The sequence below is a fragment of the Paramormyrops kingsleyae genome, chromosome 10 (assembly GCF_048594095.1).
Source record: "Paramormyrops kingsleyae isolate MSU_618 chromosome 10, PKINGS_0.4, whole genome shotgun sequence".
NCBI classification, from domain to species: Eukaryota; Metazoa; Chordata; class Actinopteri; order Osteoglossiformes; family Mormyridae; genus Paramormyrops; species Paramormyrops kingsleyae.
Genome location: NC_132806.1, coordinates 21,570,614 through 21,586,892, shown reverse-complemented (window position 1 = coordinate 21,586,892; position 16,279 = coordinate 21,570,614). Strand labels below are relative to the sequence as shown.

At 40.7% G+C, this 16,279-nt stretch overlaps 2 protein-coding genes across 37 annotated transcripts in view; both read left to right on the top strand.

The window, feature by feature from the left end:
* Positions 1 to 16,279, top strand: part of LOC111859848 (protocadherin gamma-C5-like) — a 219,694-nt gene that overhangs the window by 130,073 nt on the left and 73,342 nt on the right. The window contains exon 1 of one of the 36 annotated variants that reach the window (XM_072717481.1): positions 837 to 3,525. The exons of 32 other annotated variants lie outside the window; for them this stretch is intronic. In XM_072717481.1, the coding sequence (XP_072573582.1) occupies positions 1,105 to 3,525 (2,421 nt within the window). In that variant the 5' untranslated portion in view covers positions 837 to 1,104. Of the gene's footprint in view, positions 1 to 836; positions 3,526 to 4,156; positions 7,018 to 16,279 lie in introns of those variants that run through there. 3 more of the 36 variants (XM_072717492.1, XM_072717486.1, XM_072717493.1) reach the window with 3 other exon arrangements.
* LOC140593321 (protocadherin beta-15-like) overlaps positions 8,643 to 16,279 on the top strand; it is a 36,531-nt gene continuing 28,894 nt past the window's right edge. The window contains exon 1 of the mRNA XM_072717496.1: positions 8,643 to 13,658. Within this exon, the coding sequence (XP_072573597.1) occupies positions 11,238 to 13,658 (2,421 nt within the window). The 5' untranslated portion in view covers positions 8,643 to 11,237. The remainder of the gene's footprint in view (positions 13,659 to 16,279) is intronic.

Sequence of the window (16,279 nt, the reverse complement as noted above, 5' to 3'; positions counted from 1 at the left end):
GTGTGTGGGTTTTCGCTGCAACTCCGTAATCAGGTTACTAATTAGAGGACTGATTGGCTGAGGAGTCCTCACACCTGGGTTTGAATGGCTGACCTAAAGGTTACCCCAAAAACCTGCATACACACTGTCCCTTTGTGGATAACATTTCCCACCCTATAGTATAGGCAGTAACAGACCTAGTAAGTGTGGTGTCCCAGATGGGCATCACTGTACACCTTATGCAAAGTGAAATTGCCTGGTAAGTTTGAATGCATGGTTGATCTCAATTAGGTATTTATCTGCTATATCTGTTCATCTGCTGCTGTTTCCTAGAACATTACACTGTAAATGTATGTTATAGATTGTAGATGTATATTGTAGATTGTAGATGTATATTGTAGAAGCTGGTGCCCTAGGCGGCCGCCTAAGGGATGGACCGGCCCTGTATATAGGAAACCCATCCAGTTCCAGGGAATCTACATTCTATACTCCAAAACATCCCATAAGAGTATGTCAGTAATTTTTTGATCTGCTAATTGGGGGAGGCAGGTTAAGGCACTTGGTTTTGTCCTGGTGTTAAGTAAATTTATCGTTGTTCATTATATTCATTAAGTTCATTATATTGCGTGGTTCTTTATCAGTATGGTTATTGCCATGAGATTCAGTGGAATCAAAATCACCTTGCAACCAGGTGATGATACAGTATACCAAACTAAAATAAAAACGGGTTTCAGTAATCTGACAAAATGTTGGTAATTTCTAGAACACCCTTGTTCTTTTGCCGTTGTAGTTCAAAGACTTTCTCTGGTATATATTTCAATCATAATTGAAATAAAGTTTCTTGTTGAATATGATCAAGTGTAGTTTTATCTCGGTGCTCTGTGTGCCGCTGTTGATCGCTGTGTGAGGTTTAAACCCTTCCGCCGTGGCCCTCCCTTATACAATTTCCATAAGAGACACAGAGGACGGTTGCGTGTATTCAGCGCTCCAAATACACCAGACTGGGAGTACAAAATCGCAGTTGTTCTGTGGCATTTGATTTTTTTTCCATAATCACATCCGGACATAAAAATATCGAATTCTCTTCTTGCTTATGGAAAAACGTTTTTATTGTATTTGGGAAGCATGATATTTCTTTGTTTACTCGTCATTGCTGGGAACATCGGTTACGTTAGGAAATGGCATCTACGGATTCTGTTCCTGTGTGTTTGCGTCGCATATGATGTTTACGGACAAGTCCGTTATTCTATTCCAGAGGAGATGGTGAAAGGCTCGTTTGTGGGGAATGTCGCACAAGATCTCGGTGTGGATATAAAGCGCATGAAATCTGGCCGAGCTCGTGTTTTTACGGAGGATGGTCGTGAGTATATCGGTCTGAATACTGATAAAGGGACGTTGAATGTGAGAGAAAGAATAGATAGAGAAGAGCTTTGCGGGAGAGTGCCTTCGTGTTCTTTGCACTTCCAGATCATTCTGGAGAATCCCATGGAGCTGCATCGTATAGATGTGGAAATAACAGACATTAACGACAATGCTCCGCTTTTTGCCAAAAAGGAGATACAGTTAAATATCAGTGAACTGATCGGTTCAGGAGCTAGATACCTTTTGGAAAGCGCCGAAGATCCTGATATAGGAGTAAACAGTCTTCATGGATATAAACTCAGTTCTTCCGGCAATTTTGTATTAAATCAGCAGTCCCGTCCTGACGGTGCACAGTATATAGAAATGGTGCTTCAGACCGCGCTTGACAGAGAGAAACAGGAGGAGCATAATCTCATCCTCATCGCGTTTGACGGAGGAAACCCACAGAAATCTGGCACAATGAAAATACTCGTAATAGTTTCAGATGCAAACGACAATGCTCCGGTCTTCAGCCAGTCAGTATACAAAGCCCAGTTACCGGAGAATGCATCTAAAGGCACAGCAGTTCTAAAAGTTAGTGCGACCGATGCAGACAAAGGAATAAATGGTGAGGTGAGATATTCGTTTTCAGGTCTTAGTGTTACGGATCTGTTTCATATAGACGCCTTTACCGGTGATATAACGGTAAGCGGAGGGCTAGATTTTGAAAAATCTAGGCAATATGAAATAAATGTAAAGGCAGCAGACCATGGTGACTTCACTGATTCCTGTAAAGTGCTTATTGAAATTACCGACGTGAATGATAACGCACCTGTAATTACGCTGATGTCTTTTTCTAGCCCCATACCTGAAAACTCCGCACCGGGCACTGTCATTGCACTGCTCAACATAAAAGATTTGGACTCCGGTAAAAACGGAGAAGTCACTTGTTCAATCAATCCACATTTACCCTTTAGAATTGCATCGTCTTCTTCTAATTTTTATACACTGACCACTGACAATGTGTTAGATCGCGAGAAAGTCCCTGAGTATAATATAACTATCACGGCTGTGGATAAAGGCTCACCTTCATATTCTGCTAACAAGACCTTAACTCTAAAACTGTCTGACATCAACGATAATGCGCCAGTATTTGAGCGTAAGACATACACTGCTCATGTTATGGAGAATAACGCAGTGGGGGCGTCCATATTTACCATCAAAGCGAGCGATGCGGATACAGGCAATAATGCGCATATATCCTATTTTCTCGTGGACACAGAAATTAATGGAATATTAACATCATCTTATATCTCAGTCAACGCAGAGAATGGCGCTCTCCACGCAATGCGCTCTTTTGACTACGAGCAAATTAAAGAATTACAGATTCATATCAAGGCACAGGATGGAGGCTCCCCGCCACTTAGCAGTAACGCGACTATTACCATCGTTATTACAGACCAGAATGACAACGCGCCTCAAGTTCTCTATCCGGTACAGACTAGTGGATCTTTAGTGGCTGAAATGCTGCCACGTTCAGCAGAAGTCGGGTATCTGGTTACTAAAGTTGTGGCTGTTGATGTGGACTCCGGACAGAATGCCTGGCTCTCATATAAACTGCTAAAGCCATCAGAGAGGGCGCTTTTCGAAGTGGGCTTACAGAATGGAGAAATCAGAACTATTCGCCCGATCAGTGATAAAGATGCTGTAAAGCAAAAGTTAACTGTTGTAGTTGAGGACAACGGACAGCCGCCTCGTTCAGCATCAGTCAACGTTAACGTGGCGCTGGCGGACAGCTTCCCTGAACTACTCTCGGAATTCACAGATTTTACGCACGACCTGGATTACAATGACAACCTGACTTTTTATTTAATTTTAGCTTTGGCTGTAGTTTCCTTCCTTTTCATTGTTTCCATCATAACCATATTATCAGTGAAGTGCTACAGGTGGAAACATGAGCGGATGTTTTATAAATCCGGTGGGAATCTCCCAATTATTCCGTACTACCCACCGCTTTACGCAGACGTCGGAGGTACAGGAACTCTTCGGCATGTGTACAATTACGAGGGCTGCGGGACCACTGACTCCAGGAGGAGTGACCTGAAATACGGCAGGCCGTGTAGTCAGAGCGTCATCAGTGTGGATGCCAGTGGAACACAGACACTAATGCGCGTTGAGACGGAAAGTGAGAGAAGCGAGGATCAGGTGAGTCACGAATAAGCGACTAAGTGACTTAAAAAAAAAAAAAATTGTATTAAGTTAGATTGAACTGAATTGGATTGTCTTGGCTTTGGCTGCTGGGCAATGTGTCACTCAGCAGGATAGGGCGCTGTGCTAGGAATCAGAATGGCGTTGGTTCAAATCCCATCTTCGACAGAGTGATTTTGTTTTTGAGCCCTTGAGCAAGGCTTTAAAACCCCAGTTCCCCCAGGCCCTCTCTTATACTCCTTTCTAAAAAACGTCATATTGGATAAAAGTAAATATGCTAAATAAGTAAAATATGTTTGGACGAAGTGCAATGTAGAATAGTTTCAGAAATATATTCTAAATATTTATGTACACATCTTATTTCTCATTATTTTGTGGTGTATTCATTTATGTTGATTGCTATGGTAGAAGTGCGTTAATTTCCGATGGCTGCATAGTGTAGATTCCTTTCGGTGATATTTCCTTGGTTCTGCGATTATAAAATATGAACAAGATTACAAGCAGTATCATAAATTATTGTGCCATTCTGCAATTCATTATTCTGATCTTTAATCATTCTGTATGTCTACTATATCTTTAGCTTTGTTTTACATCGACTCACTAATACTTTACATTAATAATAGCATACTTCACTGAAACTTATATTTGACTTTATTGAATGGTTCCCTTTTAGATGTTCTTTGTTGTACATTGAATTGTTGGCTTTATTATTATATTATTATATTTGACATTATTGGCTAAACGGTTGACTTTTAATGTGTGGTTTTTGTTTTACACTTGTTTATATATAGAGTTTTAATATTACCCTGATTTATGTTTGCACTTCCATCAATGAACCCAGTGTGACGCTGTTGATCAGGGTGCTGCCGCTGCTCTTACGTGAACAGAACAGAACCTCCCCCAGTCATCCTGATATTCCAGAGAAATATAGGCGGAGCGCAGTATTCAGCTACAGAACAATACGATTCTGGGATACAGCGAAATGCGTTTTTCCTGTCATCTCTCCTCTCCAATCAGGGATTATAATTTCGCTTTTAACTTCGTTTTGGAGAAGAACAATTTTGTATAACTGTTCTTTGGGGTTCTGGGAAAATGACGGGAAAATCCACGTCTTGGCAAGTAGCATTTATGTCTCTGCTGTCTCTCCTTTCTGCTTACGGACAGGTCCGTTTGTCTATTCCAGAGGAGCAGGGGAAAGGATCATTAGTCAGTGATATCAGGCAAGATCTTGGTTTAGACGTGAAAAGACTTAAATCGGGTAACGCCCGTATATATACTGGGGACAGTACTGGATATATCGAGTTGGATAGAGAAAGGGGCGTCCTCCTTATAAAGGATAGAATTGATCGTGAATCGCTATGTGGGAAAACAACGCCGTGTGTATTAAATTTTCAAATCGTTTTAGAAAATCCAATCGAATTGTACAGATTCAATATAGAGATTACAGACATCAACGATAATGCTCCACTTTTTAAAAAGAACGAATTTACATTCGAAATCAGCGAGTCAGCTGTGACCGGAGCTAGATTCGTCCTGGAAAAGGCAGTGGATGCGGATGTAGGTGTTAATGACCTGCAAGTCTTTTCTCTTGAGCCGAAAGATTATTTTACACTGAAATTACACAGTCAGTCGGATGGAAGTAAAAAAGTGGAAATGGTTTTACAGAAACCGCTTGATAGAGAAAAGCAGGATAAACTGACGCTGTTGTTAACAGCTAGGGATGGTGGCGACCCGCCGATGTCTGGTACAGCGCAGATACATGTTACCGTACTCGATGCCAATGACAACGCTCCTGTTTTTACGCAGGCTATATATAAGGCGAAAATAATAGAAAATTCCCCCGAAGGTACCGTTTTAACAACAGTAAGTGCGTCAGATTCAGATGCTGGATCTAATGGTAAAGTGACATATTCTATTACAAATAGTCTGGATGGTGTGTCAGAGTTATTTCACATCGACGATACAAGCGGAGACGTGAGATTAGTTGGTAAGATTGATTATGAAATTGCCAAACATTACCAAATTGACATTGAAGCAAAGGATTACGGCGGGCTCTCCGATTCAAGTAAAATAATAGTCGATGTTATTGACGTGAACGATAACAATCCCTTGATTAACTTTTTGTCGAAATCAAAATCAATTCCTGAAGATTCAGCCCAAGGCACTATTGTGGCTATACTGACAGTGCAGGACCCTGACTCTGAGAATAATGGAAAGACCCATTGCTTAATTGATGAAAACCATGCTTTCAGCATCAGATCAACGGAAAATGATTTCTACAGTCTGGTTACTGCATTGTCACTGGATCGAGAAACACAGTCTGAATATAACATTACCGTGATCTGCGCAGATGAAGGAATCCCCTCACTTTCCAGCAGCGTCATTTTAAACTTGAAGGTATCAGATGTGAATGACAATGCGCCGGTCTTTGACAGAAGTTCATATGACGCATTTGTAATGGAAAACAACGCACCAGGGGTCTCCATATTCAAGGTGAAAGCTAGTGATGCAGACTGGAACCAAAACTCTCGTATTTCCTATATACTGGAAGATTCATCTGTAAACGGAGTGCCTGTTTCATCTTTTGTTTCTATTAACTCCGACACAGGCGTGGTTCACGCTGTGCGGTCGATGGATTACGAGCAAATAAAGGATTTTCAGTTTCGCGTAAAAGCGCAAGATGGAGGATCACCTCCGCTGAGTAGTAACGTGACTGTTAGAATATTTATCGTGGACGAGAACGATAACACCCCTCAAATCCTCTACCCAGTACACACTGGAGGTTCTCTGGTGGCTGACCTGGTACCTCGCTCAGCAGAGGTTGGCTACCTTGTTACTAAAGTTGTGGCTGTTGATGTGGACTCCGGACAGAATGCCTGGCTCTCTTATAAAATTTCGAAAGCCACAGACAAACCGCTGTTTGATGTCGGGTTACAGAATGGTGAGATCAGGACTGTACGACACATTACCGATAAAGATGCTGTCAAACAAAAACTAACAGTTATAGTTGAGGACAACGGAAATCCGTCGCGATCAGCCACAGTCATCGTTAACGTGGCGGTGGCGGACAGCTTCCCTGAAGTGCTCTCGGAATTCAGTGACATGACGCATGACAATAATTACAATGACAACCTGACCGTTTATTTGGTGTTAGCTTTGGCTGTAGTTTCCTTCCTTTTTATAGTCTCTATCATAACCATATTATCCATAAAGTGCTACAGATGGAGACGTGAGCGGATGTTTCATAAATCCGGGGGGAATCTCCCAATTATCCCGTACTACCCACCGCTTTACGCAGACGTCGGAGGTACAGGAACTCTTCGGCATGTGTACAATTACGACGTCTGCGGGACCACTGACTCCAGGAGGAGTGACCTGAAATACGGCAGACCGTGTAGTCAGAGCGTCATCGGTCTGGATGCTTCTGGAACACAGACGCTGCAACATGCAAAGAAAGACATAGAGGGAGATGAGAATTGGGAAGATGAGGTGAGAATACATGCTTAACACTATATAGTACATTCTGTATCTCAATTAAAAATCCCTGTTCAGCCTATACCTTTGTTTATTTTTCTTTAATGAAGTTTTTATGTTTCAATTTAAACACTTCGCAAACTTTTTTTCTGTTTAGAAGGTGGATGGATGGATGAATGGATGGATGGATACATTTACTTTTGGACACTGTCTGCTATTTAAGATAATCAGCTACAAATCACCATGTATCGATGCTCTTGTTTACTGAAGTTAACAAGCAGACATGCAGATTGGACTGTGATGCTCCAGTGCTCTTTACCTTTATGGGGTATGAGTTTGGATTTTAGTTTCTATTGTGTAATGAGTTCCCCCCATTGTACATGGGTTACTTATCTAGAAGAGTTGATGAAGAATGAAGTTCTCCCAGCCAGATGATGGCCCAGGGCTTTGGTCAGAAGTGCTGTGCTTAGTATTTTGGAGTCATATAGGTAAAATTTCATATCGCCTGTCTAGCCTACGCCTCAGGGCCCTGAGTGATCATCTTTTAGCATTTAAACTTTCAGTCTGACCATCAAATCTCTAGCCCTCATTTCGTCTCACAGATATAATCTTCATGATATTTTGCACAGTAATATTTTGAAATGTATTTATATTTGTTTAGTAATGTTTAAAATTGAATTGCATGGTCGATCTCAGTGTTCATTAGCTGCCCCACTCAAAACTGCAAATATATGGGGGAGACCGGGTATGGTTATAACATGGGGAGAGCTGTAACACCACCAGTTCCACCAATCAGGAATAGGATGAGAGTCATGTGATCATTTCAGTGTTTACATACTCCCTCCCTAAACCCACATAATGGATATCAAGGCTGGAAACTGGTACATGCAGATTTTACAAATAAAAAACAGATTTTGAGGTAAGAAAGTATTTTTTTTGACCGAGACTATATTTTGTTTAGTATTTATACTATTGCAGATAAAATCATATGACTTAAATAAGATTAAATTGTAGTTTCTCAGGTGAATTGTGATGTATTTTTCCCTGCTAATTTCAAACCACTATCCTACTACAGCTAGCTGAACAATAGCTAAGAGGGGTGGGCTGGGTTGTAACACATCTTTAAAAAGTGTCACAACCCTCCCCTTACATACAACTAAGGACACTTTCTTGATTTTAATAATGTTACAGAATGTCTAGACAGTGGAAAAGAAAGACTGAAAGAGGTGTGTCTGCCAGTGTTTTAAAAAAAGCATCTGATGAGGTCATAAGGAAGGGCCAGTCAGTCAGGTCAGCTGCGAAGGCGCGTGGGATCTGCCATGTGACACTGAGCAGATACTGCAAATCACTGCAGAAGCTGAGAGACCAGGGGTCCAGTGATCTTCCCAGTGTAGGTTACCACAGCAGGTGCAGGAGAAGGTGCTGGCAGAATATTTGACTCAGGCGGCAGACCTGTATAATGGCCTGACAGCTTCTGGGCCCACCAAGCCTGTACTCCAGGGATACCAAGATTCATTTGTCAGCATTGTGACTCTGATTAAGAATACACACATTATTTTTATTAGACTTACATGTTTTTTTTGCACAGATGTATTGTAGTAGAGTGTTGATTAAGCATACATACCATTAAGGAAGTTTGTTCTAGCAGACTGGTGGATTTGAGTTATGGTAAGTCACAGAGACATTGTTCTGGATTGTTCGCTTATTTCAGTAAACCTTTTTGAAGTATATAGCATGGGGCGCCCAATGTTTTTGCCTCTTTTGTATGACTGTTACAACTTACCCCAGCATGTGTTACATCCTTCCCTGGTAGTGGGACAGGTTGTAACAAAGGAGCACCATGTATTTGTCATGAACTCACGAGGTCTGTGATATTCTTGCAGAGGTTTGACTTGGTGCAGTTTCTAGCAAACAAATGTGGCTACTTTATATAAAAGTTTCAAAACTCTAGCTCAAAAATTCAGTGAGTTATAGGTGGCAAAGCAAAATGTGTTACAACCATACCCAGTCTCCCCTGCTGCAGGTTGAGTTTCTGGTGATGGACTGGTCCTGTCAACAGTGTTTATCACCCTTGTATTGTATTGTCTTTGAACCACAGCAATCCCAAAAGCATACATTACATTTAATTAATAGACAGATAATAAATACTATATAAGTAAGGTATCAAATACTAGATTAACAGGTGTAAGCGTTATTATATACACTCATATTCATATTGTGTTCCCATGCGTATGTATAATGCTTAGCTGAGAGAGGATCCTACAGTGCAGTCTGGGTTTTTCTTCTAGAATCACAGTCCATTATTGAAAAACAGGCACCAAGTGGTAGGGAAAGTACAGGTAGAAAAAAAGAACCCACATCCAAGTCGTGACCCACATCCCTGTTTGCAAACACAGGCAGAAAGTTGACAGGAGCAATACAGGAAAGTTATTGCATGTAAATCACATGACAATGCAGCAGAAATGCAGAAATACAAACTGAAGTCATATAGAGCAACAGTGCAGCTACATAGTATTGTGAAAAACTCAGGATGTAGTTGAATGTCTGGTCCCTTTATACCCTGGCAATTAGATCTAGCCCATGAGCTACAAGGGTTCCATTAATATTCTGGGGAAGGGGCATATGGGTGTGGCTGGATGGATGCTTGGTGTGATGGGAGTATGGTAATCTCTTTGATGGAATTATTTTATTTTGTAGATATCATTGTGAAAAAGACAGAGAAAACACAACATGACCCTAAAGATCAAGTTATCTTTGCATGATTTGCTGATTTTTCTAGCAATATGAAGTAGAACAAATTTTACTGTTCAGGGTTTTTTATTTTATTACAAAATAATTTGAATAAGCTAACACCTCTTTTATATGAAACATATCCCTATTTTCTCCGACATACAGTGACTTTGCCTATCCTAGGAGTTAGACATACAGCCAGGGGCGCTGCCAGAGCTATCGGGCCCCATGTAAGCAAATCATATTGGCGCCCCACCCACGCCAATCCGACTATGCTGTCAGTCAGGGGCCCACCAGAGCCCCTATGAAAAATCCTGATTATTAAGAATCCTGTGCATGACAGAGGTGCCACATGTGGTTATTTCTGTGGCTGCATTTTCCTGTTGAGTGTCCATCCATCCCACTCACCTTTGACTGTTCTTCTTTGTCTGTCCAGTTTATCCATACTAGGCACAATCCATCATGATTTTTGCAACTCTTCCCTTTGACACATGGAGTAATTTAGCAGTTTTTATGATTGATTCACTAACACTTTGGGCACCGACTACTGTTGCTTAAATCTGTTTTATAACTGACATATAGTACCAATTGGTATCCAGTTTAGTATGACTCACCTTTGTAGTTGCGCTTGTACCTCTGTCTTACTTACCTCACTGTTAAAATCCTCTCTTTATCCTTGTGGTGTTTCAGTGATTTTGCCCGATAATGTACGCTGCCCTACAAAGGCAAAACACAGTAACTACATATTTTATTAAAGTTGAGTTATGACCAAAATCGGGTACCTTAGACCCTGTGTTATCCTGTAGTAAACATCTTAGTTAAAGTATGCTGAGGGTAACATGATGTTATAATTACAGTAACTATTAAATCCACACTAAAACCAAAGCAAAACACAGTCAGTATACTTTGCTTTGAATAGTATCGTATAAATGTCTACAAATTGAAAAGTAATTTTGAAGAATAGGAAGAGTCGAATTATTTAAAATACAAAAATAATGTCACGTGTTCCATATCATAAATTTTGCGCGACGACTAGACCATTGCCAAGTGAAATCAGCTTTCAGCCAGAGAATGATTCAACACACAAACTAAAACGGGATTTTATTAAGAAACTAGAGGTAATAGAACGATTTTATTCTATTGCTGTTGTGGTTACAAATCATACATACTAACATATTTCAATTATACCTATTTGGGAAATTAAGTATAATTTTGTGTAGGATGTGATCAAGTGTAGTTTTATCTCGGTGCTCTGTGTGCCGCTGTTGATCGCTGTGTGAGGTTTAAACCCGTCTGCCGGGAACCTCCCTGATACACTTCCAGAGGAGACATACCGGACGGTTCCTTGTATTCTGCGCCCTGAACACAACAGACTAGGGGCACAACATCGCCGTCGTTCTGCTTATCTTATTTTTTATACATCACCGCAGCATGAATATGGAAATATAACAATATTGGCTCATCTTCTTTATTACATCAAACCGTTTTTGTTTTATTTAGAAACCATGGAATTTCTTTGTTTCCTCGTCAATGATGGAAACATCGGTCAGGTTTGGAAATGGCAGCTGCAGATTTTGGTCCTGTGTGTTTACATCGCAAACGGTGTTTACGGACAAGTCCGTTATTCTATTCCAGAGGAGATGGTGAAAGGCTCGTTTGTGGGGAATATCGCACAGGACCTCGGTGTGGATATAAAGCGCATGAAATCTGGCCGAGCTCGTGTTTTTACGGAGGATGGTCGTGAGTATATCGGTCTGAATACTGATAAAGGGATGCTGATTGTGAAGGAACGTATTGATAGAGAAGAGCTTTGCGGCCCAGTGTCTCCGTGCTCTCTGCACTTCCAGATCATTCTGGAGAATCCCATGGAGCTGCATCGTATAGATGTAGAAATAACAGACATTAACGACAATGCTCCGGTGTTTGCAAAAAAAGAGTTACGATTAAACATTAGTGAAGTAGTTGGTTCAGGAGCTAGATACCTTTTGGAGAGCGCTGAAGATCCAGATGTAGGAGTAAATAGTCTTCATGGATATAAACTCAGTTCTTCCGGCAATTTTGTATTAAATCAGCAGTCCCGCTCTGACGGCGCTCAGTTTATAGAAATGGTGCTTCAGACCGCGCTTGACAGAGAGAAACAGGAGGAGCACAATCTCATCCTCACCGCGTTTGACGGAGGAAGCCCACAGAAATCTGGCACAATGAAAATACTCGTAATAGTTTCAGATGCAAACGACAATGCTCCGGTCTTCAGCCAGTCAGTATACAAAGCCCAGTTACCGGAGAATGCATCTAAAGGCACAGCAGTTCTAAAAGTCAGTGCGACCGATGCAGACAAAGGAATAAACGGTGAGGTGAGATATTCCTTTTCTGGTCGTAGTTTTAGTGATGTATTCTACATAGACTCATTAACAGGCGAAATCAAGGTAATTGGACCACTAGATTTTGAAAAAGCAAAACAGTATGAAATGAATGTAAAGGCAGCAGACCATGGTGACTTCACTGATTCCTGTAAAGTGATTATTGAAATTACCGACGTGAATGATAACGCACCTGTAATTACGCTGATGTCTTTTTCTAACCCCATACCTGAAAACTCTGCACCGGGCACTGTCATTGCACTGCTCAACATAAAAGATTTGGACTCCGGTAAAAACGGAGAAGTTACTTGTTCGATTAATCCAAATTTGCCATTTCGAATTGCGTCGTCATCTTCCAATTTTTATACACTGACAACCGAAAATGTCTTGGATCGTGAGAGAATCCCTGAGTATAATATAACTATCACGGCTGTGGATAAAGGCTCACCTTCATATTCTACTAACAAGACCTTAACTCTAAAACTATCAGACATCAACGATAATGCGCCAGTATTTGAACGTAAAACATACCCTGCTCATGTTATGGAGAATAACGCAGTGGGGGCGTCCATATTTACCATCAAAGCGAGCGATGCGGATACGGGCAATAATGCGCATATATCCTATTTTCTCGTGGACACAGAAATTAATGGAATATTAACATCATCTTATATCTCAGTCAACGCAGAGAATGGCGCTCTCCACGCAATGCGCTCTTTTGACTACGAGCAAATTAAAGAATTACAGATTCATATCAAGGCACAGGATGGAGGCTCCCCGCCACTTAGCAGTAACGCGACTATTATCATCGTTATTACAGACCAGAATGACAACGCGCCTCAAGTTCTCTATCCAGTACAGACTGGTGGATCTTTAGTGGCTGAAATGGTGCCACGTTCAGCAGAAGTCGGCTATCTGGTTACTAAAGTTGTGGCTGTTGATGTGGACTCCGGACAGAATGCCTGGCTCTCATATAAACTGCTAAAGCCACCAGAGAGGGCGCTTTTCGAAGTGGGCTCACAGAATGGAGAAATCAGAACTATACGCCAGGTCAGTGATAAAGATGCTGTGAAGCAAAAACTAACTGTTATAGTGGAGGACAACGGACAGCCGCCTCATTCAGCATCAGTCAACGTTAACGTGGCGGTGGCGGACAGCTTCCCTGAAATACTCTCGGAATTCACTGATTTTACGCACGACAGGGATTATAATGACGACCTGACTTTTTATTTAATTTTGGCTTTGGCTGTAGTTTCCTTCCTTTTTATTGTATCCATCATAACCATATTATCAGTAAAGTGCTACAGGTGGAGACATGAGCGGATGTTTTATAAATCCGGGGGGAATCTCCCAATTATCCCGTACTACCCACCGCTTTACGCAGACGTCGGAGGTACAGGAACTCTTCGGCATGTGTACAATTACGAGGGCTGCGGGACCGCTGACTCCAGGAGGAGTGACCTGAAATACGGCAGGCCGTGTAGTCAGAGCGTCATCAGTCTGGATGCCAGTGGAACACAGACCCTGATGCACGTTGGTAAAGAAAATGAGGGGGATGAGAACCGGGTGAGTTTTAATATTTTAAACTAGAATTTAATTTCTTTGTGTTTATATTACATCTTCTTGATTTATTTTAGTCTAATTAAACTTCTTTACTAATCGTGATGAGGTCTTATAAAATAAAGTACAGAAAGTACAGAAAATAATTTCCTGCTGTGATAATATTACGACTTTTGATAGGCTGGATTCTTTGGTATACCATTTATTTACTTGACGTTCATACACACGTCATGTAGATGTAGCCATAAGATGAATATGTACATTTTATTCGAAGTAGAACGATTGACTCTACATACTTTTATATACAACTCAATGTTTCAGTTCAAGTTTACGGAGTAGTCCTATATAATATATATGTTCTATAGAATTAATTGTAAGCATATTTAAGTTTCATACACCAATATAGACTTTTTGTTTCCTCGAATTAGATCGCATGGATTTGCGTGTTGCAAATGTTTCCAGAATGTCTGTTGGTTATGACGAGGCTGTATGGCGGTTTGCTACGTCAGCGCCCCCTCGTACGATGGCGCTCCAGGCAGCCGCCTATGTATGCTAGTGCGTTGACCGGGCTTTGCCAGATTAGCGATAATGATGCTGTGAAACAGAAACTGAAAGTTTTAGCGTAATCCGAAAAAAGATGCCGGTGGTTTCTCTCACGACAAATGATCCAGGGGTTTAAGTTCATGCTAAGTGCATCGACCTTAGCAATAAGACGTTTATACCGTAGGCCCTATGTAGCGTATCTAATTAATTACAGCCCCCTGTCCACACGACGTTTTGTTTAGCCCTACGTGTAATCATTAATATGGATTTGTGTGTTAGATACGCCATCACTAGCATCAGGCAAGGTCCACAATTGGCTCTTTTGGATTTGTCTCTGTTTTTCATGGTTCTGCACCTATGCGGTCAATCAAAACGTCCCACTTGATCCTGATATTTGAATAACATGGCATGTAACTGTTACCAGTTGCATAACAATTATTCAGACCTGTAAAACAATGTTTATGCTTCTGTATATTAATATGAATAGTATTTTAACGCAGAAAATCAGGTGAGAAATGCGTTTCAAATCTACTTTGATGTTTTTATTTTACTACTATGCCTATTATATGTCCTGTATTTTAAATATATATTTAATTTTCCCGTGATGTTTCACTATCATATATATAATCCTTTTTAAAATATCACAATTTATAATGCAATAATTATGTTCTTCGTCAGATCTGTCTTTTAAAAGATGCGCAATTAAATGTTTTAAAAGAAGTGTTAAGTATACATTTGCTTTATTTAACAATCTGTTAATTCATGCGGTCGCTTTAATTAAGTGCATTTAAGTTACAAGATTGTTCAAATCACTATTTAGCATTAAAATTCGAAGTAATGTCGGAATTGTACTTTTGCATCTTTAAATATGCAGCCATAGTTGTACATATCGCTATTTTTGCCGATGTTCTTCTTTGCTGTTTGTTTGTATTTAAGTCAGAGATCATAACTGATGTATAATAATTAATGACGTGGTTGCTAGGAGTGAGAAATACACCTGGAATCCTTCATTTCGATACAGAATAATGACTCTTCTGACGAATTAATACATGACACTTTGGAAATATAATTGTTAAGATGTATGAAAATATGTGTCCTCAGTATTCAATAATCTAAACTGTTCGTATTACAAGAGGGCGCGAGAACACACAGAATCAATGTATGTGAATATGCATTGTGCATTTTGATCAAGTTGACTTGCCGTAGTCAATTATTCTGTGCGTGCAATCTTCTTCGGTACTTTCCAGTGCGAGCCTAACTGTTGTGGTGAGCAGTCGCATTTTTTTTGTTCTTCCAATAAATAACCCGCCAAATGGCTAAAGAAGAAAAGCTTCTCCTTGTATTCCTCTGAATGTACCGTGAGCAGCACGACTCTGCGGAGAATTTCAACAGGTTATGGGCCCAGGAATCATTCGGAAGAAGAGAAGTTAGTCGACGGTTCCCAAGAAGTCAAGAAAAGTTGCAACAGACCGTGTGTTGAGGAGAAAGCTAACATGGCGGAGCAACGAATGACAAGTAGAAGCAGGTTACTTCGACTGACATTCGACGGAGATGAGACTAAGTATGAAATTTGGGAAACTAAACTTTTGGGACATTTTCATTTATTGGGGCTAAAAGACACTGTATTAAAAGAGCCACGGACAGAAGCTGAAATAGCAGCAGATCCTGCGAAAAACGCGGACGCGTATGCAGAGTTAATCTTACTGCTAGATGACAAAAGTCTGTCTTTGGTAATGAGAGATGCGCAAAACGATGGAAGAAAGGTGTTAAAGATTTTGAGAGAATATTATGCAGGGAAGGGAAAGCCCCGTATAATCAACTTATACACCACGCTGACATCACTTCAGAAGTCAAAAGACGAAAGTGTGACGGACTATATCATAAGAGCGGAGACCGCCATAACTGCGCTGAAAAATGCGGGAGAAACGTTGGGGGACGGTCTGCTGGTGGCAATGGTCTTGAAGGGATTACCAGAGAGTTTTAAACCATTTGCAATTTATGTGGCGCACACGTATGACAACATAACGTTTGCGGAGTTTAAGACCAAGCTACGAAGTTTTGAAGAAACAGAGAACATAAGGGCA